The following is a 25,596-nucleotide window of genomic DNA, read 5'->3' on the forward strand; positions in this document are numbered from 1 at the left end:
CGGTGTGAATCGTGACAAACGGGTGGCAGCGGTGTGGATTCGTGACACCAATGTGAATGTTTCTTGCCGGATTCAGGGACTTTTACTACTTATTGTTGTACCTCAATATCGGCCAAGGAGGCCTCGATGACGAAGGGGCGCAGGCGGGTGTCGTCCCCGTGGGTGAGCGGCTTCTCCCCCGGACCCCACCAGCCTTCTCCCAGCTCCAGGGTCTTGACCTTCCGCCCATGCAGCTTCCAGCACATGAGAGCCCCCCCCAGACCGACAGCAACGGGGACCAGGAGGCTGCGGGGCCAGTGGTCATGGAAGGCCGACCTGCAGAACACCAGCGAAACACAGAGCAAGATGAGAAAAGGGACTGCAGCTCCGGAGGTGACTGGAGACATGGTGTAACAGCAAAACAGTGAGTGCAGCTCTGGAAGTGACTGGAGGATAAGACACAATGTAACAGCAGAATAGTGAGTGCAGCTCTGGAGGTGACTGAAGATAAGACATGATGTACCAGCAGAATAGTGACTGCAGCTCTGGAGGTGATCGGAGGATAAGACATGATGTAACAGTAGAGTAGTGAGTGCAGCTCTGGAGGTGACTGGAGGATAAGACACGATGTAACAGCAGAATAGTGAGTGCAGCTCTGGAGGATAAGACATGATGTATGAGCAGAATAGTGACTGCAGCTCTGGAGGTGACTGGAGACATGGTGTAACAGCAGAACAGTGAGTGCAGCTCTGGAGGTGACTGGAGGATAAGACACGATGTAACAGCAGAATAGTGAGTGCAGCTCTGGAGGATAAGACACGATGTAACAGCAGAATAGTGAGTGCAGCTCTGGAGGATAAGACATGATGTATGAGCAGAATAGTGACTGCAGCTCTGGAGGTGATTGGAGAATAAGACCTGATGTAACAGCAGAATAGTGACTGCAGCTCTGGAGGTGACTGGAGGATAAGACATGATGTAACAGCAGAACAGTGAGTGCAGCTTTGGAGGTGACTGGAGAATAAGACCTGATATAACAGCAGAATAGTGACTGCAGCTCTGGAGGTGACTGGAGGATAAGACACGATGTAACAGCAGAATAGTGACTGCAGCTCTGGAAGTGAGTGGAGGATAAGATCCAATGTAATAACAGAATAGTGAGTGCAGCTCTGGGGGTGACTGGAGGATAATACACGATGTGACTCTTGTAAGGTTCTGCACATTATCTGTAGATTAGAGGAATCAACGTTGATCATGAAGCGGTTTCGTAACTTTGGGAACATTTCTGTCATTTCTTGAAGCCGGTTCGCTTCCATCAGATGGAGGGTCTGGGTAATACAGTGGGGAAATAAGTATTGGATCCCTTGCTGATTTTGTAAGCTTGCCCACTGACAAAGACATGAACAGACTGTAATTTTAGGGTTAATTTTAACATTGAAAGATAAAATATCAAAAATAAAATCCAGAAAATCACATTGTATAAATTATATAAATTTATTTTGCAGTGAGAAATAAGTATTTGATCCCCTACCAACCATTAAGAGTTCTGGCTCCTACAGACCAGTTAGGCTACTTTCACACTTCCATCTTTTTGCCTCCGTCGCTGTGAGGTAAATGTATGTCACGATAATGTAAAAACCATAGCTGATGGATTTTTGCACTTCAGACCATGGTCCCAAAAACATGGCAGACACTGGGTAACCTGAAGCTAGTGTGTATGAGCAGGGTGTGGCTTTAAACTGCAGGTGACCAATCCAGCAAAGCCACCTGTGGTCCCTCCCTTCTCAGTCAGGAATGTCTTTGTCTCCAGAGTCTCAGAACGTAAAGATCTCTGACCTCAGTGCATATAATTAACCAGCCCTTAGTGATGCCCCGGGGCTAGAGTATATAAGTCTCTACTCTTAAGGCTACTTTCACACTGGCGTTTTTTTCAATACGTCGCAATTAGTGTTGAGCATTCCGATACCGCAAGTATCGGGTATCGGCCGATACTTGCGGGTATCAGAATTCCGATACCGAGATCCGATACTTTTGTGGTATCGGGTATCGGTATCGAAACAACATTAATGTGTAAAATAAAGAATTAAAATAAAAAATATTGCTATACTCACCTCTCCGACGCAGCCTGGACCTCACCGAGGGAACCGGCAGCGTTCTTTGCTTAAAATGCGCGCTTTTCCTTCCTTCCGTGACGTCACGGCTTCTGATTGGTCGCGTGCCGCCCATGTGGCCGCGACGCGACCAATCACAGCAAGCCGTGACGTAATTTTCAGGTCCTTCTAGGCATTCAGTATTTTAAAATTACGTTCCGGCTTTGTGATTGGTCGCGTCGCGGTCACATGGGCGGCACGCAACCAATCACAAGCCGTGACGTAATTTTAAAAATGCGCGCGTTTCCTGCCTCCCGTGACGTCACGGCTTGTGATTGGTCGCGTCGCCCATGTGACTGCGACGCGACCAATCACAAAGCCGGAACGTAATTTTAAAATACTGAATGCCTAGAAGGACCTGAAAATTACGTCACGGCTTGCTGTGATTGGTCGCGTCGCGGCCACATGGGCGGCACGCGACCAATCAGAAGCCGTGACGTCACGGAAGGAAGGAAAAGCGCGCATTTTAAGCAAAGAACGCTGCCGGTTCCCTCTGTGAGGTCCAGGCTGCGTCGGAGAGGTGAGTATAGCAATATTTTTTATTTTAACTCTTTATTTTACACATTAATATGGTTCCCAGGGCCTGAAGGAGAGTTTCCTCTCCTTCAGACCCTGGGAACCATCAGGAATACCGTCCGATACTTGAGTCCCATTGACTTGTATTGGTATCGGGTATCGGTATCGGATTAGATCCGATACTTTGCCGGTATCGGCCGATACTTTCCGATACCGATACTTTCAAGTATCAGACGGTATCGCTCAACACTAGTCGCAATGCGTCGTTTAGGGGAAAAAACGCATCCTGCAAAGTTGTCTGCAGGATGCGTTTTTGCCCCATAGACTAACATTAGCGACGCATTTGCAACGCACTGACACACGTTGCAACCGTCATGAGACGGTTGTGGCGGTCCCCTGGGAGCAAAAAACGTTACATGTAACGTTTTTTGCTGCCGACGGTCCGCTTTTTCCGACCGCGCATGTGCGGCCGGAACTCCGCCCCCACCTCCCCGCACTTCCCCGCACCTCACAATGGGGCAGCGGATGCGCTGGAAAAATGCATCCGCTGCCCCCGTTGTGCGGCGCATTCACTGCTAGCGTCGGTAACCTCGGCCCGACGCACTGCGACGGGCCGAGCCCGACACTAGTGTGAAAGAAGCCTAACCCAGCCAGCAGTAGTCAGCAGTTTTTTGCCTGACGAGCTGTACTATGCACTGGGACATCTGGGGTCTGCCTGCCAGCATGGTTTTGCCTGAATAACTGAGAACATGTAAGTTTTACCTTTCTTATTTAATCCCTGTTATTTTTATAATTACCTTGTACATTTTCAATTGTCTCATATTGTAACATCTTTATATGCCTTTTTTGTAAACACTGCCTTAAACTTTCGGAGTAAAATATATAAATTACTAGTTCGTTCTTCCTGTTCTAAAACGTACCTTAAGCCTTCTGAAGGGAATTACGATACTGTTTTGGGTTAGCTTCGGACCCATTTAATCGAATCTGGTGGCAACATCTTGTGTGCGGGCCTTTGGGTGCCGTTGTAGCGACTGCGGCATTGATAATTATTGTTCCTGCCTGAGTGGGAGTATTTATATCGCCCCGTACATAGCAGGCAGCCTTTCTGGCGACTAATTACCCTAGGTGCAGTACCTAAGGGTAAAGGGGGCGCCAGAGGGCGCAAGTTTCAAGTGGAACTGGAAGCAGGATATACATAAATCCCTGCAGTTCGTGGTATATTGAAGAGCAGTGGGATACCTAAAATAAGCCCCTGCTGTAAACTAAGAGGTCAATAGCCTTGTGTGTGTTTTTTTTCATCACATTGTAGCAGTGGAGGGATAACTAAAATAAGCCCCCTGTACATGTGATAGCCGTCTGTTGGTCTAAAGTCACCCCAATCCGTGATGTAGGGGTGACTGTTATGATCCTAATGGCAAGGATCGCAGGTCGGACTAGCTAAGTAACTGAACAGACTACTAGCTCTGGGGAAGTGGTAACTAGATTGACCGCAACCTGATCCTATCCGCAAACAACTATAGGCAGCCGTGGAACGTTACCTAAAAAATCCTAGACGTCTCGTCACGGCCTGAGAAACTGACTATTCCTGAAGGGAAAGTAAGTCCTCACTTGCCTCAGTGGAAGACCCCAAAGATATAGAATAGCCCCCCACAAATATTAACGGTGAGTTAAGGGGAAAGCACAAACGCAGAGATGAAATCAGATTTAGCAAATGAGGCCCGCTAATACTAGATAGCAGAAAATAGGAAGGGAACTGTGCGGTCAATAAAAAACCCTATTCAAAATATCCACGCAGAGATTGCTCGAGCCCCTGCACCAACTAACGGTGCGGGGGAAACAACTCCGTACCCCAGAGCTTACCAGCAAAAATAAATCACATGTTAGCAAGCTGGACTAGACTCATCATACACAGAAATCATATTGCAGGCAGATGAGCAAAAAATATTCAAACAGAACTTAGCTTATCCTGAAGAGGCAGAAAACGAGATAATCAGGAGTAATCAGAATAGCACTGAATACATTGACAGCCGGCAACAAGTGGGAGTGAAGCAGAGCTAAATAGGAGCCTCCCTGGTGAATAACAAGGCAGCTGATCCAGCAGACCCGCAGGATAATAAACCAAACCACCAGGGGGAGCCAAAAAACCAAAGTCACACAATACCATCTGTGACCACAAGAGGGAGCCTGAAAACGGAGATCACAACAGTACCCCCCCCTTGAGGAGGGGTCACCGAACCCTCATCAAAACCCCCAGGGCCATCAGGGTGAGCCACATGGAAGGCACGAACCAAATCGGCCGCATGAACATCAGAGGCGACAACCCAGGAATTATCCTCCTGACCATAGCCTTTCCACTTAACCAAATACTGAAGCCTCCGTCTAGAAATACGAGAATCCAAGATCTTCTCCACCACGTATTCCAATTCTCCCTCAACCAGCACAGGGGCAGGAGGCTCAACCGAAGGAACCATAGGCACCACATACCTCCGCAACAACGACCGATGGAACACATTATGAATAGCAAACGATGCCGGGAGGTCCAAACGAAATGACACAGGGTTAAGGACTTCCAAAATCTTATAAGGACCGATAAACCGAGGCTTAAACTTCGGAGAGGAGATCTTCATAGGAACAAAGCGAGAAGACAACCACACCAAATCCCCAACGCGAAGTCGGGGACCCACACAGCGACGGCGGTTGGCAAAGCGCTGAGCCTTCTCTTGTGACAGCTTCAAATTGTCCACCACATGATTCCAAATCTGATGCAACCTATCCACCACAACATCCACTCCAGGACAGTCAGAAGACTCCACCTGACCCGAGGAAAAACGAGGATGAAACCCTGAATTACAAAAAAAAGGCGAAACCAAAGTAGCAGAACTAGCCCGATTATTAAGGGCAAACTCGGCCAATGGCAAAAAAGTCACCCAGTCGTCCTGATCAGCAGAAACAAAACATCTTAAATAGGTTTCCAAAGTCTGATTAGTTCGCTCGGTTTCGCCATTCGTCTGAGGATGGAAGGCCGACGAAAAAGACAAATTAATGCCCATCTTAGCACAAAAGGTCCGCCAAAATCTAGACACAAACTGGGATCCTCTGTCGGAAACAATATTTTCAGGGATCCCGTGCAAACGAACCACATTTTGAAAAAACAGAGGAACCAACTCGGAGGAGGAAGGCAACTTAGGCAAGGGCACCAAATGGACCATCTTAGAAAAATGATCACACACCACCCAAATGACCGACATTCTCTGAGAGACAGGGAGATCTGAAATAAAATCCATGGAAATGTGCGTCCAAGGCCTCTTCGGGACAGGCAAAGGCAACAACAAGCCACTGGCACGAGAACAGCAAGGCTTAGCCCGAGCACAAATTCCACAAGACTGCACAAAGGAATGCACATCCCGCGACAAGGAAGGCCACCAGAAGGACCTAGCCACCAAATCTCTGGTACCAAAAATCCCAGGCTGGCCTGCCAACACCGAAGAATGAACCTCGGAAATAACTCTGCTGGTCCATCTATCCGGGACAAACAGTCTCTCCGGTGGACAACGGTCAGGTCTATCCGCCTCAAACTCCTGCAGCACTCGTCGCAAATCTGGGGAGATGGCAGACAAAATCACCCCTTCTCTGAGGATACCAGCTGGCTCTGAATCACCAGGAGAGTCAGGCACAAAACTCCTAGAAAGAGCATCAGCCTTCACATTCTTCGAACCAGGCAGGTATGAGACCACGAAATCAAAACGAGAGAAAAACAACGACCAACGAGCCTGTCTAGGATTCAGCCGCTTGGCCGACTCGAGATAAATCAAATTCTTGTGATCAGTCAAGACCACCACACGATGCTTAGCTCCCTCGAGCCAATGTCGCCACTCCTCATATGCCCACTTCATAACCAACAACTCCCGATTACCAACATCATAATTCCGCTCGGCAGGCGAAAACTTTCTTGAAAAGAAAGCACATGGCTTCATCACAGAGCCATCAGAGCTTCTCTGCGACAAAACAGCCCCCGCTCCAATCTCAGAAGCATCAACCTCGACCTGGAAAGGAAGGGAGACATCTGGCTGACATAAGACCGGAGCCGAAGAAAACCGGCGCTTCAGCTCCCGAAAGGCCTCCACGGCCGCAGGAGACCAATTAGTAACATCAGAACCCTTCTTGGTCAAATCCGTCAATGGCTTAACAACACCAGAAAAATTAGCTATGAAGCGACGGTAAAAATTAGCAAAACCCAAGAACTTCTGAAGACTCTTAACAGATGTAGGCTGAGTCCAGTCATGAATAGCCTGAACCTTGACTGGGTCCATCTCAATAGCAGAAGGAGAAAAAATGAAACCCAAAAAAGAAATCTTCTGGACTCCAAAAAGACATTTTGAGCCCTTCACAAATAAAGCATTGGCACGCAGGACCTGAAACACCATCCTGACCTGCTTAACATGGGACTCCCAATCATCCGAAAAAAACAGAATATCATCCAGATACACAATCATAAATTTATCCAGATATTCGTGGAAGATATCGTGCATAAAGGACTGAAAGACAGAAGGAGCGTTAGAAAGTCCAAAAGGCATCACCAAGTACTCAAAATGGCCTTCGGGCGTATTAAATGCAGTTTTCCATTCATCACCCTGCTTAATACGCACAAGGTTATACGCACCACGGAGATCTATCTTGGTGAACCAACTAGACCCCCTAATGCGAGCAAACAGATCAGATAACAATGGCAAAGGATACTGAAATTTGACCGTGATTTTGTTTAGAAGGCGATAATCAATACAAGGTCTCAAGGAACCATCCTTCTTAGCCACAAAAAAGAATCCTGCACCAAGAGGGGACTAGGATGGGCGAATAAGTCCTTTCTCCAAAGACTCCTTTATATAACTCCGCATAGCAGCATGCTCCGGCACTGACAAATTGAAAAGTCGTCCTTTAGGAAACTTACTACCAGGAATCAAATTTATAGCACAATCACAATCCCTATGAGGAGGTAGAGAACTGAGTTTGGGCTCATCAAATACATCCTGGTAATCTGACAAAAACGCAGGGACCTCAGAAGGAGTGGATGAAGCAATTGACACCACAGGAGCGTCGCCATGAATTCCCTGACAACCCCAACTTGACACAGACATAGCTTTCCAATCCAGGACTGGATTATGAGTCTGCAACCATGGCAGACCCAACACGACTACATCATGCAAATTATGCAATACAAGAAAGCGAATCACCTCCTGATGAACAGGAGTCATGCACATGGTCACTTGTGTCCAGTACTGAGGTTTATTCGTAGCCAATGGTGTAGCATCAATTCCCCTTAGTGGAATAGGGAATTTTAAAGGCTCCAAAACAAAACCACAGCGCCTGGCAAATGACCAATCCATCAGACTCAGGGCGGCACCTGAATCTACAAAAGCATTAACCGGGTAAGATGACAGGGAACAAATCAGGGTAACAGACAAAATAAACTTAGGCTGTAAAGTACCGATGGTGACAGATTTATCAATCTTTTTTGTGCGCTTAGAGCATGCTGAGATAACATGAGCTGAGTCACCACAGTAAAAGCACAACCCATTTTGCCGTCTATAATTTTGCCGTTCACTTCTGGTCAGAATTCTATCACATTGCATAGACTCAGGTGTCTGTTCAGAAGACACCGCCAAATGGTGCGCAGGTTTGCGCTCCCGCAAACGCCGATTAATCTGAATGGCCAGAGTCATTGACTCATTCAGACCTGCAGGCGTAGGGAACCCCACCATGACATTCTTAATGGCTTCAGAAAGACCTTTTCTGAAATTTGCAGCCAGGGCACACTCAATCCATTGAGTAAGCACCGACCATTTCCGAAATTTCTGGCAGTACACCTCTGCATCATCTTGCCCCTGAGAGAGGGCCAACAACGCTTTTTCAGCCTGGTTCTCAAGATTAGGTTCCTCATAGAGCAATCCAAGGGCCAGAAAAAACGTATCCACACTGAGCAATGCAGGATCCCCTGGAGCCAATGCGAAAGCCCAATCTTGAGGATCGCCACGCAAGAAAGAAATAATAATCTTAACTTGCTGAACAGAATCCCCAGAGGAACGAGGTTTCAAAGAAAGAAACAATTTGCAATTGTTCTTAAAATTCAGGAACCTAGATCTATCTCCAGAAAACAACTCCGGAATAGGTATTCTAGGCTCTGACATAGGACTGTGCACAACAAAATCCTGAATACTTTGTACCCTTGCAGCAAGATGATCCAGACTGGAAGCCAAGCTCTGGACATCCATGTCAGCAGCTGAACTCAGAGCCACACCAAGATTAAGAGGAGGAGAGAAGCTAGCACAGCAGCTAGACACACGGCAAAAAAAAAAATATCTCCAAGCTTCTTTTCTCCTGCTTCTGCCATACAATTAACCCTTTATGGGCCGGCTGTACTGTTATGATCCTAGTGGCAAGGATCGCAGGTCGGACTAGCTAAGTAACTGAACAGACTACAAACTCTGGGGAAGTGGTAACTAGATTGACCGCAACCTGATCCTATCCGCAAACAACTATAAGTAGCCGTGGAACGTTACCTGAAAATCCTAGACGTCTCGTCACGGCCTGAGAAACTGACTATTCCTGAAGGGAAAGTAAGTCCTCACTTGCCTCAGTGGAAGACCCCAAAGATATAGAATAGCCCCCCACAAATATTAACGGTGAGTTAAGGGGAAAGCACAAACGCAGAGATGAAATCAGATTTAGCAAATGAGGCCCGCTAATACTAGATAGCAGAAAATAGGAAGGAAACTGTGCGGTCAATAAAAAACCCTATACAAAATATCCACGCAGAGATTGCTCGAGCCCCTGCACCAACTAACGGTGCGGGGGAAGCAACTCCGTACCCAGAGCTTACCAGCAAAAAGAACTCACATATTAGCAAGCTGGACTAGACTCATCATCATATTGCAGGCAGATGAGCAAAAAATATTCAAACAGAACTTAGCTTATCCTGAAGAGGCAGAAAACGAGATAATCAGGAGTAATCAGAATAGCACTGAATACATTGACAGCCGGCAGCAAGTGGAAGTGAAGCAGAGCTAAATAGGAACCTTCCTGGTGAATAACGAGGCAGCTGATCCAGCCAGACCCGCAGGATAATAAACCAAACCACCAGGGGGAGCCAAAAAACCAAAGTCACACAATACCATCTGTGACCACAAGAGGGAGCCTGAAAACGGAGTTCACAACAGGTGACGGTCACGGGGTGAATCCTGACAAACTGGTGGCAGCAGTGTGGATTCCTGACAGTCGTAATCCGTCGTTATGGCCCAAAAACGGATCCTGCAAATGTGCCCGCAGGATCCGTTTTTTTGCCATACACTTTAATGGACGACGGATGAGTCATGTTTTAGCGGTCCGTCGTGACAAAAAAACGCTCAATGTAACTTTTTTTGTCCGTCGGATCCGGCCTTTCTGATGCGCATGTGCGGCCGGAACTCCGCCCCCTCCTCCCCGCTCATCACAATGAGCAGCGCATGCGTTGTAAAACTGCATCCGCTGCTCACGTTGTGCTAAATTTAGCACAACGTCCGTCGGTACGTCGGGCCGACGGTTTGAAACGGCCCCGTACCTACGTAAGTGTGAAAGTAGCCTTAGACGCTCCTAATCAGCTCGTTACCTGCATTACAGACAGCTGTCTTACAGTCACCTTTATACAATACTCCTGTCTACATACTCCATTAATCAGTCAGACTCTAGCAATGTTGCCTTGCGCAGGCGTGTATTCCGGAGGACAGAGAATGAACTTCAATCCAATATTGCGGCCAGCATGCAGCCAAGCGGGTAAGGAAAGGGTGAATCAAACACCCGAAAACCCCGCCCATATGACCTAAAACTGGTCCCGCCAAATTCAGGTGACAGGTTCCCTTTAATGATCTCAAGGCAGCTGGGACCACAGTCACCAAGAAAACCATTGGTAACACATTACGCCGTAAAGGTTTACAATCTTACAGTGCCTGCAAGGTCCCCTTGCTCCAGAAAGAACATGTGCGGCCTGTCTGAAGTTTACCAATGAACACCTGGATGATTCTGTGAGTGACTGGGAGAAGGTGCTGTGGTCAGATGAGACTAAAATTGAGCTCTTTGGCATTAACTCATGTCGCCGATTTTGGAGGAAGAGAAATGCTGTCTATAACCAAAAAACACCATCCCCACTGTCAAGCATGGAGGTGGAAACATTGTTTTGGGGGCGTTTCTCTGCTAAGGGCACAGGACTTCTTCACCGCATCAATGGGAGAATGGATGGAGCCAAGTACTGTAAAACCCTGAGTGACAACCTCCTTCCCTCCGCCAGGACATTAAAAATGGGTCGTGACTGGGTCTTCTAGCAAGACAATGACCCAAAACATACAGCCAAGGCAACAAAGGAGTGGCTCAAAAAGAAGAACATTAAGGTCATGGAGTGGACTAGCCAGTCTCCAGACCTTCATCCCATAGAAAACTTATGGAGGGAATTGAAGCTCCGAGTTGCCAAGCGATGGCCTCAAAATCTTAATGATTTAGAGATGATCTGCAAAGAGGAGTGGAGCAAAATTCCTCCTGACGTGCGCAAACCTCATCAACTACAAAAAACGTCTGACTGCTGTGCTTGCCAACAAGGGTTTTATCACCAAGTATTACCGTAAGTCTCATTTGCCAGAGAGACCAAATACTTATTTCTCACTGCAAAATGCGTGAATATTTAAAGGGATTGTCCGGTCTACGCCGATCAGTCTGCACTGTGGGGATTTGCCAGTTTCAGACCCGAGAACGGCTCCTATGTATGCTTTATACATACTCCAGTTTGTGCTCCCTGCATGGTTAGTACCTAGTAGCACCCCCTTTTGCAAGTATCACAGATTGTAAATGCTTTTTGTAGCCAGACAAGAGTCTTTCATTTCTACTTTGAGGGATTTTCCTCCGTTCTTCCTTGGAGAATTCCTCCCGTTCTGTGAGATTCCTGGGGCGTCTTGCTTCCTCTCCTATTTTGAGGTCTCACCACAGATTTTCATTGATGGTCAGATCAGGGGACTGTGAGGGCCATTGTAAAACCTTCATCTTGCGCCTTCTGAGGTCATCTATTGTGGATTGTGACATGTGTTTAGGATCATTCTCCATGTGTAGCAACCATCATCTGCCTCTTCCTCTTTTCACCTTCAGCTTTTTACAGATGGTGTTATGTTTGCATCAAGAATTAGTTGAGATTTCATTTAATCCATTCTTCTCTCTACCCGTGAAATGTTCCCCCTGCCTTTGGCTGCAATGGCACAACCCCAAAGCCTGATTGATCCACCTCCATGCTTAATGGTTGGCGAGATGTTCTTTTCCTGAAATTTTGTGCTCTTTTTTCTCCACACATACCTCTGACCATTGTGGCCACAGAGATCTATTTTTTCCTCATCGGTCCACAGGACTTGTAACCAAAATACATCAGGCTTGTTCAGATGTTCTTTTCATACTTCAGATGCTGAATTTTATGGTGAGGATGCAGGAGAGGTTTTCTTCTGATGATTCTTCCATGAAGGCCATATTTGTGCAGGTGTCTCTGAACAGTAGAACAATGAACCACAACTCCAGAGTCTGATAAATCTTTCTGAAGATCTTTTGCATTGCCTCTATAGCAATCCTGTGAGCAGATCTCACTCAAATGTTGCTTGGTCTTCCAGACCTTATCTTGACCTCCACTGTTCCTGGTAACGGCCATTTCTTAATTACATTACTGAGAAAAGGGCAACGTGAAAACTCTTTGCTAACTTCTTATAGCTTCTCCTGCTTTGTGGCCTCCTCCATTTTCCGGGTGCTCGGCGGCTGCTTAGAAGAACCCATGGCTGCTGTTTTTTGGCATAAGGTTACAGGAGGCTGGGTTTTTATAAAGCTGGAAATTTGCCTCACCTGATCTTTCCTAACGATGATAGTGAACAAGTCATAACCCTAACAGGCTAAGGTCTGACACCTCGGTCAAACCTATCTGAGTGCACAAATCTCCAAGGGTGCACAAACTTTTGCATCAGCCCATTTCTCTTTTTGTTATTTTTAAAATGTAAAGAATGACATATATATTCCCTGAAATCCAAAGGAAATGTGTCATCTGTAACTTCAGGCCTTTTAGATCATTTGATGTTCAACTTGGTTAACTGTTCACGATAACAGTAATTTTGACGGTGGGATGCACAAATTTTTACATGCCACTGCATAATCTCCGGCGTGGACTAAACAGATTTTATCTTTTTGCTGTTTTCTCTTTAGTCTAGGAGACAATGGGTTTATCCTAGAAACAGTCAACAAACTGCTGCCTCTGCTGTGTCTGCCATCTCTGCCGTGTCTGCCATCTGTGATTTGTCTGCCATCTGTGATTTGTCTGCCATCTGTGCCGTGTCTGCCATCTCTGCCGTGTCTGCCGTCTGTGCCGTGTCTGCCATCTGTGATGTGTCTGCCATCTCTGCCGTGTCTGCCATCTCTGCCGTGTCTGCCGTCTGTGCCGTGTCTGCCATCTCTGCCGTGTGTGCCGTCTCTGCCGTGTCTGCCGTCTGTGCCGTGTCTGCCGTCTGTGCCGTGTCTGCCATCTGTGATGTGTCTGCCATCTCTGCTGTGTCTGCCATCTCTGCCGTGTCTGCCGTCTGTGCCGTGTCTGCCATCTCTGCCGTGTGTGCCATCTCTGCCGTGTCTGCCATCTGTGATGTGTCTGCCATCTCTGCCGTGTCTGCCGTCTCTGCCGTGTCTGCCATCTGTGCCGTGTCTGCCATCTGTGCCGTGTCTGCCGTCTGTGCCGTGTCTGCCGTCTGTGCCGTGTCTGCCGTCTCTGCCGTGTGTGCCATCTCTGCCGTGTCTGCCGTGTGTGCCGTGTCTGCCGTGTGTGCCGTGTCTGCCATCTGTGATGTGTCTGCCATCTCTGCCGTGTGTCCCATCTCTGCCGTGTCTGCCGTCTGTGCCGTGTCTGCCATCTGTGATGTGTCTGCCATCTCTGCCGTGTCTGCCATCTCTGCCGTGTCTGCCGTCTGTGCCGTGTCTGCCATCTCTGCCGTGTCTGCCGTCTGTGCCGTGTCTGCCATCTGTGATGTGTCTGCCATCTCTGCCGTGTCTGCCGTCTGTGCCGTGTCTGCCATCTGTGATGTGTCTGCCATCTCTGCCGTGTCTGCCATCTCTGCCGTGTCTGCCGTCTGTGCCGTGTCTGCCATCTCTGCCGTGTGTGTCATCTCTGCCGTGTCTGCCGTCTGTGCCGTGTCTGCCATCTGTGATGTGTCTGCCATCTCTGCCGTGTCTGCCATCTCTGCCGTGTCTGCCATCTCTGCCGTGTCTGCCGTCTGTGCCGTGTCTGCCGTCTGTGCCGTGTCTGCCATCTCTGCCGTGTGTGCCATCTCTGCCGTGTCTGCCGTCTGTGCCATGTCTGCCATCTGTGATGTGTCTGCCATCTCTGCCGTGTGTGCCATCTCTGCCGTGTCTGCCATCTGTGATGTGTCTGCCATCTCTGCCGTGTCTGCCGTCTGTGCCGTGTCTGCCATCTGTGATGTGTCTGCCATCTCTGCCGTGTGTGCCATCTCTGCCGTGTCTGCCATCTGTGATGTGTCTGCCATCTCTGCCGTGTCTGCCGTCTGTGCCGTGTCTGCCATCTGTGATGTGTCTGCCATCTCTGCCGTGTCTGCCGTCTGTGCCGTGTCTGCCGTCTGTGCCGTGTCTGCCATCTGTGATGAGTCTACTGTCGGTGCCATATCTCCCGTCTCTGCCACTGGTACTGTGTCTACCGTCGGTGCTGTGTATGCCATCTCTGCTGTGTCTGCCGTCGGTGCTGTGTCTTCCGTGTTTGCCATCTGTGCTGTGTATCTGTGTCTGCCGCGTTTGCCATGTCTGCCGTCTGTACTGTGTCTGCTGTCTGTGTTGTGTCTGCTGTCTCTGCCATCAGTGCCTTGTCTACCACATCTGTGTGGTGTCTGCCATCTCTGTTGTGCCGTCTGTGACATGTATGCTGCCTGTGCCATGTATGCTGCCTGTACCATGTGTTCCATTTGTGCCATGTCTGCCGTCTGTGCCGTATTTGCTGTCTGTGTTGTGTGTGCTGTCTCTGCCATCTGTGCCGTGTCTACCATCAGTGTGGTATCTGACATTTCTTCTGTGTCTGCCATCGGTGCTGTGTCTGCTGTCTGTGCCGTGTCTGCCGCCTGTACCGTCTCTGCCATGTCTTCCCTCTGTGAAAGGACTGCAGGAGGGGAAGGAACACCAGGAGAAAGGACTGAAGGAGGGGAACTGGCACCAGGAGAAAGGACTGAAGGAGGGGAACTGGCATCAGGAGAGAGGACTGCAGGAGGGAAACTGGCACCAGGAGAAAGGACTGAAGGAGGGGAACTGGCATCAGGAGAGAGGACTGCAGGAGGGAAACTGGCACCAGGAGAAAGGACTGAAGGAGGGGAACTGGCATCAGGAGAAAGGACTGAAGGAGGGGAACTGGCATCAGGAGAGAGGACTGCAGGAGGGGAACTGGCACCACGAGAAAGGACTGAAGGAGGGGAACTGGAACCAGGAGAAAGGACTGCAGGAGGGGAACGAGCACCAGGAGAAGGGACTGAAGGTGGGGAACTGGCACCAGGAGAGAGGACTGCAGGAGGGAAACTGGCACCAGGAGAAAGGACTGAAGGAGGGGAACTGGCATCAGGAGAGAGGACTGAAGGAGGGGAACTGGAACCAGGAGAAAGGACTGAAGGAGGGGAACTGGCACCAGGAGAAAGGACTGCAGGAGGGGAACTGGCACCACGAGAAAGGACTTCAGGAGGGGAACGAGCACCAGGAGAAGGGACTGAAGGTGGGGAACTGGCACCAGGAGAAAGGACTGCAGGAGGGGAACTGGCACCACGAGAAAGGACTTCAGGAGGGGAACGAGCACCAGGAGAAGGGACTGAAGGTGGGGAACTGGCACCAGGGGAAAGGACTGCAGGAGGGGAACTGGCACCACGAGAAAGGACTTCAGGAGGGGAACGAGCACCAGGAGAAGGGACTGCAGGAGGGGAACTGGCACCAGGAGAAAGAACTGCAGGAACAAACAGCAAGAGAAAGGACTGCAGGAATGAGCAGTAGGAGAAACGACTGCAGAAGGGGAACTGGCACCAGGAGAAAGGACTTCAGGATGGGAACGAGCACTAGGAGAAAGGACTGCAGGAACGAGCACCAGGAGAAAAGACTGCAGGAGGGGAATGAGCACCAAGAGAAAGGACTGCAGGAGGGGAACTGGCACCAGGAGAAAGGACTGCAGGAGGGAAACTGGCACCAGGGGAAAGGACTGCAGGAACCAGCTCCAGGAGAAGGGACTGCAAGAGGGGAACTGGCACCAGGAGAAAGGACTGCAGGAACAAGCACCAGGAGAAAGGACTGCAGGAACAAGCAGCAAGAGAAAGGACTGCAGGAGGGGAACTGGCACCAGGAGAAAGGACTTCAGGAAGTGAACTGGCACCAGGAGAAAGGACTTCAGGAAGTGAACTGGCACCAGGAGAAAGGACTTCAGGAAGTGAACTGGCACCAGGAGAAAGGACTGCGGGAGAGGAACTGGCACCAGGGGAAAGGACTGCAGGAACCAGCACCAGGAGGGGAAGGGCACAAGGAGAAAGGAATGGAGGAGGGGAACTGGCACCAGCCAGGAGAAAGGACTGCAGGAGGGGAACTGGCACCAGGAGAAAGGACTGCAGGAGGGGAACTGGCACCAGGGGAAAGGACTGCAGGAACCAGCACCAGGAGAAAGGACTACAGGAGGGGAAGGGCACAAGGAGATAGGAATGGAGGAGGGGAACTGGCACCAGCCAGGAGAAAGGACTGCAGGAGGGGAACTGGCACCAGGAGAAAGGACTGCGGGAGTGGAACTGGCACCAGGAGAAAGGACTTCGTGAAGTGAACTGGCACCAGGAGAAAGGACTGCAGATGGGGAACTGGCTCCAGGAGAAAGGACTTCAGGAAGTGAACTGGCACCAGGAGAAAGGACTGCGGGAGGGGAACTGGCACCAGGAGAAAGGACTGTAGGAAGTGAACTGGCACCAGGAGAAAGGACTGCAGGAACCAGCACCAGGAGAAAAGACTGAAGGAGGGGAACTGGCACCAGCCAGGAGAAAGGATTGCAGGAGGGGAATGGGCACCAGGAGAAAGGATTGCAGGAAGGCAACTGGCACCAGAGGAAAGGACTGCAGGAGAGGAACTGGCACCAGGGGAAAGGACTGCAGGAACCAGCACCAGGAGAAAGGACTACAGAAGGGGAAGGGCACAAGGAGAAAGGAATGGAGGAGGGGAACTGGCACCAGCCAGGAGAAAGGACTGCAGGAGGAGAACTGGCACCAGGGGAAAGGACTGCATGAGGGGAACTGGCAGAAAGAGAAAGGACTGCTGGAGGGCAACTGATACCAGGGGAAAGGACTGCAGAAGCGGAACTGGCACCAGGGGAAAGGACTGCAGGAGGGAAACTGGCACCAGGGGAAAGGACTGGAGGAGAGGAACTGGGATGAAGAGAAAGGACTGCAGGTGGGGAACTGGCACCAGGGGAAATTACTGCAGGAGGGGAATTGGAACCAGCTAGGAGAAAGGACTGCAGGGAGGGAACGGGACAAGGAGAAAGGACTGCAGGAGGGGAACTGGCAACAGGAGAAAGGACTGCAGGAGGGGAACTGGCACCAGGAGAAAGTACTGCAGGAGGGGAACTGGCACCAGGAGAAAGGACTGCAGGAACAAGCAGCAAGAGAAAGGACTGCAGGAATGAGCAGTAGGAGAAAGGACTGCAGGAATGAGCAGTAGGAGAAAGGACTGCAGGAGGGGAACTGGCACCAGGAGAAAGGACTGCAGGAAGTGAACTGGCACCAGGAGAAAGGACTGCAGATGGGGAACTGGCACCAGGAGAAAGGGCTGCAGGAAGTGAACTGGCACCAGGAGAAAGGACTGCAGGAACCAGCACCAGGAGAAAAGACTGAAGGAGGGGAACTGGCACCAGCCAGGAGGAAGGATTGCAGGAGGGGAATGGGCACCAGGAGAAAGGACTGCAGGAAGGCAACTGGCACCAGAGGAAAGGACTGCAGGAGGGGAACTGGCACCAGGGGAAAGGACTGCAGGAGGGGAACTGGCACCAGGGGAAAGGACTGCAGGAGGGGAACTGGCACCAGGGGAAAGGACTGCAGGAGAGGAACTGGCACCAGGGGAAAGGACTGCCAAAGAGGAGCTATCCCCAGGGAAATGGACTGCGGAATGGGAACTGGCACGAAGAGAAAGGGCTTCAGGAGGGGAACTGGCACCAGGGGAAAGGACTGCAGGAACCAGGAGAAAGGACTTGTAAGGACTCTGAACATTTTTATTACCTTTTGTGCATTACTGCCCTTTTCCAAGATGGCATCTTTGGTCTCATGTGCACTGTGTCTTCCTGGTATAAAACTCCACCCCAGCCTTCAGCCTGTGCTAGAGTATTCTGCCTTGCATCCAGCTCCTGACCCTGGTGACTCCCTGGCTTTGTACCTGCTCCTGTGAACCTGTGGGGTTATCCTGCTACTCTGCTCTGAGTTCCTGCTGCATACACCAGTTTCCAGTAATCCTCCTTCATCTGCTGCTCGTGTTTACTTCCATCTGCATTTGCTGGACATGTAAGCTGTTTCTGCTGTGCAAAAACCTGAGACTATTACCCAGGCCTCCCTGGTTGAGCTAAGATATTATTTGAACTGCCTTATAAGCATATCTATCTGTGCCTGGACTAAGTCAAGGACTTATTCGTGTCAAGTATCCTCAAGAATAATTGTGCTTCATAGACTTTCTGTGTGATTGCATTTTCCTCTGAAGTTCCCTATAGACTGCTGAGCTGCGTTTAATATTAATACTTATAATAAAGTGTTGTGGACTTGAGTTTCTCTCTGCACCTGTTTGAATCACCATGTGATAATATAGACTTTACCACTTACAAAACTGTACTGTAGTTGTCTTGTTCCACGCAAAGAGTCTCCTGAGTTATCCCCTATAATTATTACAGGATACTCTAGCCTAAAAAAAAAAGAAAGGAGACTACTGGAACAATGACTGCAGAGAGCAGATTAGAGCAGGTGTTTTCCATAATTAGATCACTGCAGAAAGATGTGGAAGGTCTGCAAAAGAAGTTTGGAAGCTTTGAACACAATCAACAAGTGTTTGGACAAACTGTGCAGGACTTAAGCACCCGCATGGCAGCCCAGGAAAACAAATTTGCTGGCATAGAGTCCCAGTATGGACGGGCTTTTCAGGACATAAGCACGCAAATAGCTGCACAAGCGACTTTTCCCTCTGGGCAACCGCCACCAGCTAGCCCACCTAAGTTGCCCACATTCAGATTTTATGGTGATCGCGACAAATTTCGTGGCTTTGTGAATCAATGTATGCTATATTTTGATGTGCATGCTGACCGTTTTCCTAATGATAGATCCAAAGTATTGTGTGTAATAATGCTGCTGACCTCACGAGCGCTCGCCTGGGCGAATGCGATGATTGAGTCTCGTGACCCACGGCTAACTAACTTGGATGATTTCTTGGCCGCTATGGCATTAATGTTTGATGACCCTAATCGCCGTGCAACCGCTGAATCTGCTTTATTGTCTTTACGCCAGGCAAAACGTTCTGTTATTGAGTATGCTACTGAATTCAGGAGATTAGCGGTAGATACCAATTGGGACAGTTATGCACAATTGCCTATTTTTAAAAGGGGTCTGTCTAGTATTATAAAAGATGAACTAGCCCGCTCTGAGTCACCACAAGAGCTAGAAACATTTATACAGCATTGTGTGCGCATAGACATTCGCCTTACTGAGCGTAGGCAGGAGAAGTTTGCTGCACATAACCGTATTTCTAACTTTTCCCTTCCTTCCAAAGAGCCTGCAGGTAAAACATCTCGGGAGGTGGAGGAGGTGCCCATGCAAATTGATTCCGTTCAGAGGCGCGAGATCAATGAGCGCCGGGAGCATTGCCTTCGTGAAAGTCTATGTTTCTACTGCGGCCAGTCTGACCACTTCTTGATCAATTGTCCTAAGTGTCCTAGACGGCCTAACAAGGTGCTAGCAGCAGTAGGGGAGTATGACAACTGTGATGATGAATCTGACATCTCTGAATGTAGCCTGCCTTTAAACGCTGTATTCCATTCACTTTCTAAGACTTGACCCCCCAAGGAGCTGATGGAAAAGAACTCTCACTGTTCTCTCCCTATTAAGATCCTGTGTTCAGGACAGTGGATTTCCAGTTCAGCTATGATTGACTCTGGTGCAGGTGGCAATTTCATGGATATCGCATTTGCCAAGGAACATGGTATTGAAATTCAGCAAAGAGCCTCTCCAATTACCATGGAAACAGTGGATGGGTCACCTTTAATCTCTGGGCCTGTGGATCAGGAGACCGTACCCCTTGAAATTTTGTTGGAGCCTAATCATCAGGAGCAACTTTCTTTCTTGCTAATTTCTTCTCCTCATTTTCCTGTGATTTTAGGCATTTCTTGGTTGCGTTCTCAGAAACCAATTATCAACTGGGAGACCAAGGAGATTATCTTTCCAACAAGGAGCAACTCAGCGTTAACAGAAGCTGTCCCTGAGTCCACGGCTACGGAACCACATGTACAGGTATTTACTTTACCTTCAGCATATAAAGAGTTCTCTGACATCTGTGACAAGAAGAATGCAGATCAGCTTCCTCCACACAGGCATTATGACTGTCCCATTGAGCTGCTTCCCGGAGCAGCCATTCCTTTTGGTAACGTATATCCTTTGGCAGCACCTGAGCTTCAAGCCTTAAAGGAGTATATTGATGAAAATCTGGCCAAAGGCTTCATACGTCCTTCTTCCTCACCAGCAGGGGCATCTATATTTTTTGTAAAAAAGAAGGATGGGACCCTGGGACCCTGTGTTGACTATCGGGAACTTAATAAGGTAACCATACGAAACCGTTACCCTTTGCCTCTGATTCCCGAATTACTGGAAAGAGTCCGCCATGCTAAGGTGTTCTCTAAACTGGATCTTCATGGGGCTTATAATTTGGTGCGTATTCGTCCAGGGGATGAGTGGAAGACAGCATTCCGATGCCGGTATGGACACTTTGAATCTCTTGTGATGCCCTTCAGGCTTTATAATGCCCCTGCAACATTTCAACACCTTGCCAATGACATTTTCAGAGATTTGTTGGACAAGTTTGTGGTGATCTATTTGGACGATATACTAATCTTTTCTGACTCTCTACAGGAACATGAAGAACATGTCAAAACTGTTTTAAGACGTCTGAAAGAGAACCATCTGTATATTAAGCCGGAGAAATGCGAGTTCCATAGTTCTGAAATACAGTTCTTAGGTTATATCATCTCTCCCCAGGGGCTGAACATGGAATCTGGTAAGATTCAGGCTATCCTTGACTGGCCAGTACCCAAGAACATTAAGGAGGTCCAACGTTTTATTGGTTTTGCAAATTTCTACAGACGCTTTATTTGTAATTTTTCTGATATTGTCCGTCCCATTACTTCCTTGACAAAGAAGGAAAAGCCCTTTAAGTCGTCATCACAGGCTCAAGAAGCTTTTGATCGGCTTAAGATCTGTTTCACCTCAGCACCACTGTTGATACACCCAGATCCAACACTTCCCTTCATTGTGGAGGTGGACGCTTCTGATAATGCTTTGGGGGCTATTCTCTCCCAAAGAACTGGAGAGAAGGGTCTGCTACATCCTTGTGCTTTCTTTTCCCGTAGACTAACCTCAGCAGAGAATTACGACGTGGGAGACAAGGAATTGTTGGCTACTATTGCCACTTTCAAACAATGAATGCATCAGGCTCGTTGGAACTTATTTTTAAATCAATTTAACTTTGTTATCTCGTACCGTCCAGGTTCTCGTAATGGGAAGGCTGATGCTTTATCCCGAATCCATGCTGCGGATTCCGTACCTGGAGCCCCGTCCACGACCATTCTATCTGATGCCAATTTCATCGGAGTTATCCACGATCAGGACTTGTGGAAGGAGTGCAGGGAGGCTTATGGCAGTGATGTATTTCTGGCCAACCCACCTGTGGATATTAATCTTGTCTTTAAGGGTGGCATGTGGTTCAGAGATCGACGTATCTATGTCCCTGAGGTCGTCCGTCTGCAGATCCTCAAGTTGGTACATGACTCCAAGTTGGCTGGTCACAGGGGGGTACAGAAGACACAAGAGTTCCTGAGTCGATTTTTCTGGTGGCCAACTTGCCTGAAGGGTACCAAGTACTATGTTCTCTCTTGCGAGGTATGTGCTCGTTACAAGACTCCTCATGTGGCACCTACGGGTCTTCTGCAACCATTACCTGTTCCGTCCCGCCCTTGGGGGTCTATATCAATGGACTTTATTGTGGAGCTGCCTATATTGGGGGGGCATGAATACAATCATGGTGGTAGTTGATCGCCTGACTAAAGCTGCTCATTTTGTTCCGTGCACTGGCCTCCCCTCAGCTAAAGATACAGTGAACTTGGTTATACAGAATGTCTTTCGGTTGCACGGGGTTCCGGATGAGATCATCTCTGACCGTGGAGTGCAGTTCACTTCAACATTCTGGAAGGGGTTTTGCTCTGCACTCAATATTAATGTCTGTCTCTCTTCTGCTTACCATCCCCAGACAATTGGTCAGATTGAGCGTACCAACCAGATGCTGGAACAATATCTAAGATGCTATGTCAGCCATCTCCAGGATGATTGGTTGGAGTTGTTGCCGTTAGCCGAATTTTCATATAATAATTCTCAGAGCGCCTCCACTAAATTTACACCTTTCTTTGCCAATGTGGGTTATCATGCGTGTATCTTACCTAGGTCTCCAATTAATTATCCGGTTCCGGCACTGGAGGAAAGGCTGACTGCGATGAGACAAAATCTGGAGGTTCTGAAGGAATCCCTGACCACAGCTGAAGAACGTTATAACTAGAGATCGGCTGATAGATTCCGTAAACCTGCACCCATGTTCAAGGTAGGAGATTCCGTGTGGTTAGCAACTAAGAATCTGAAGTTAAACGTTCCTTCACAAAAACTTGGACAGAAATTCATTGGCCCTTTCAAGATCAACGGTATTGTGAGCTCTGTGGCCTGCGGGCTGAAGCTGCCTAGGACTATGAAGGTACACCCAGTTTTTCATGTATCATTACTAAAGCCTGTATCTCCTAATACCTTCCAGGGACGTGTTGTGCCACCTCCGCAGCCTGTGGTGATTGATGGGCAAGAACAATTTGTGGTGGAGGAAATTATTGATTCCAGGATTCGCAGGAATCGGCTCCAATATCTGATAAGATGGCAGGGATATCCCCCTGAGGAAGACTCTTGGGAACCTGTGGAAAACATCAATGCCCAACAGAAGATTTCTCGTTTTCATCAGAGATTCCCTGAGAAACCAGGTCCAGGATCGTCCTCAGGCCGCTTCTAAGGAGGGAGTAATGTCAGGACTCTGAACATTTTTTACCTTTTGTGCATTACTGCCCTTTTCCAAGATGGCATCTTTGGTCTCATGTGCACTGTGTCTTCCTGCTATAAAACTCCACCCCAGCCTTCAGTCTGTGCTAGAGTATTCTGCCTTGCATCCAGCTCCTGACCTCTGATTACTCCCTGGCTATACACCTGCTCCTGTGAACCTGTGGGGTGATCCTGCTACTCTGCTCTGAGTTCCTGCTGCATACACCAGTTTCCAGTAATCCTCCTTCATCTGCTGCTCGTGTTTTCTTTCATCTGCATTTGCTGGACATGTAAGCTGTTTCTGCTCTGCAAGAACCTGAGACTATTACCCAGACCTCCTTGGTTGAGCTAAGATATGATTTGAACTGCCTTATAAGCATATCTATCTGTGTTTTGGACTAAGACAAGGACGTATTCGTGTCAAGTATCCTCAAGAATAACTGTGCTTCATAGACTTTCTGCGTGATTGCATTTTCCTCTGAAGTTTCCTATAGACTGCTGAGCTGCATTTATTATTTACACCAAGTGTTGTGGACTTGAGTTTCTCTCTGCACCTGTTTGAATCACCGTGTGATAATATAGACTTTACCACTTATAAAACTGTGTCCTGTAGTTGTCTTGTTCCACGCAAAGAGTCTCCTGAGTTATCCCCTATAATTATTAAAGGACTACAGGAGGGGAGGGGCACAAGGAGAAAGGACTGCAGAAGGGGAAATGGCAGCAGGAGAAAAGGACTGAAGGAGGGGAACTGGCACCAAAGGAAAGGACTGCAGGAGGTGAACTGGCACCAAAGGAAAGGACTGCAGGAGGGGAACTGGCAGAAAAAGAAAGGACTGCAGGAGGGGAACTGATACCAGGGGAAAGGACTGCAGAAGCGGAACTGGCACCAGGGGAAGGGACTGCAGGAGAGAGACTGGCACCAGGGGAAAGGACTGCAGGAGGCGAACTGGCACCAGGGGAAATTACTGCAGGAGGGGAACTAGCACCAGGAGAAAGGACTATAGGTTCACGCTCTGTATGTGATTAATAGAGAAGTGAACTATTTCTTTCTGAATACATTGGGATCCTACACAGAGCAACACGTGTGGGTGCACCTGCTGCCCCCCAGCCCTAGTCTGCTGCCTCCCACACCACATCCGGCTGCATCCCACTCCTTACCTGCTGCCCGCCAACTCACCCGCTGGCTCCCACCCCTCACCTACTGCCCATCACCCCTCACCTGCTACCTCCCACCCCTCAACTGTTGCTCCTCACTCCTCATCTGTAACCCCCAACTCCTCAACTGTTGCTTCCTACCCTTCACCTGCTGCTCTCCACTCACCTGCTGCCCCATGCTCCCCACTCAGCTGCTGCCTCCTACCCCTCACCTGCTTCCACCCACCCCTCACCTGCTGCTCTTCGCTCCTCACCCGCTACCTCCCACCCTGCACCTGCTGCCTCAGGCTCCTCACTTGCTGCTCCCCTCACCTCACCTTCGGCCCATCACCCCTCATCTGCTTCCCCCCACTCCTCACCTGTTGCCTCCCACCCCTCCCATCACCTGCTGCCCCCCGCTACTCCCCTGCTGCCTCACACCCCTCACCTTCCAGTCTCCACTCCTTACCTGCTGCCTCCCACTCATCACCTGCTGCGACTCAACTGCTGGCCCCTGCTCCTCACCTGCTGCTCACATGCTGCCCCCACCCCTCAAGTGCTGCCCCTCGTTTCTCACCTGGTGCCCCCAGTGCCCCCCACTCCTCACCTGCTGCCCCTCACCTGCTGCCTCTGGTCCTCCTCTGCTTTCCCCAGTTTCTACTTTTCTGCACCCACCCCTCATCTGCTGCCACCTGCTCCTCACCTGGTGCCCCATGCTGCTCACCTGCCCCCCACCCCTTACCTGCTGCCCACCATTCCTCAGCTGCTTCCCCCCACCCCTTACCTGCTGCCCCCCATTCCTCAGCTGCTTCCCCCCACCCCTTACCTGCTGCCCCCCATTCCTCAGCTGCTTCCCCCCACCCCTTACCTGCTGCCCCCCATTTCTCACCGGCTGCCCTCACCCCTCACCTGCAATCCTCCAGGAGCTGCCTCCACATTGTGGCCTCTTTGGTGTCGGATTGCTCCTGCTGATGCCCTTTGTCCTGCTACAAGCAGTGAAATAGCGAACACCCTCCTATGCCCCTCCTGCCTGCAAATAGGACAGGGTCAACCAAGTGCAACAGAAAAAGGGCGAATCAACGAGTCTCTTCCGGTGTTACCAAGTGGTACAAATCTGGATTTACAAAGTTATAATCCTCTGCTCTCTGTCAAGTTGTACATTGTCAGTCCTCACTGTAAATTGTGGAATTCTATTCATGAATCAGTTAACTCGCAACAAACATTTCAGTTATTTGGAAAAGCTGCATCAGCTGTTGTCTGCAGCCACCACTAGGGGGAGCTCCCTGTGTACAGAGATACATGATAAGATCCTGTCTGCAGCCACCACTAGGGGGAGCTCCCTATATACAGAGATACATAATAAGATCCTGTCTGCAGCCACCACTAGGGGGAGCTCCCTGTATACAGAGATA

General features: G+C 49.2%; 1 protein-coding gene across 2 annotated transcripts in view; it reads right to left on the bottom strand.

The window, feature by feature from the left end:
* LOC143804161 (epoxide hydrolase 1-like) overlaps positions 1-25,193 on the bottom strand; it is a 55,447-nt gene extending 30,254 nt beyond the window's left edge. Inside the window, exons 1-3 of one of the 2 annotated variants that reach the window (XM_077281969.1) lie at positions 25,094-25,157; positions 18,548-18,626; positions 102-315 (exon numbers count right to left, since the gene is read on the bottom strand). In XM_077281969.1, the coding sequence (XP_077138084.1) occupies positions 102-245 (144 nt within the window). In that variant the 5' untranslated portion in view covers positions 246-315; positions 18,548-18,626; positions 25,094-25,157. Of the gene's footprint in view, positions 1-101; positions 316-18,547; positions 18,627-25,093 lie in introns of both variants that reach the window. The other variant, XM_077281968.1, reaches the window with a different exon arrangement.
* Between the last annotated feature and the right edge of the window lie 403 nt (positions 25,194-25,596).

The sequence above is a fragment of the Ranitomeya variabilis genome, chromosome 2 (genome assembly GCF_051348905.1).
Source record: "Ranitomeya variabilis isolate aRanVar5 chromosome 2, aRanVar5.hap1, whole genome shotgun sequence".
Taxonomy (NCBI): Eukaryota; Metazoa; Chordata; class Amphibia; order Anura; family Dendrobatidae; genus Ranitomeya; species Ranitomeya variabilis.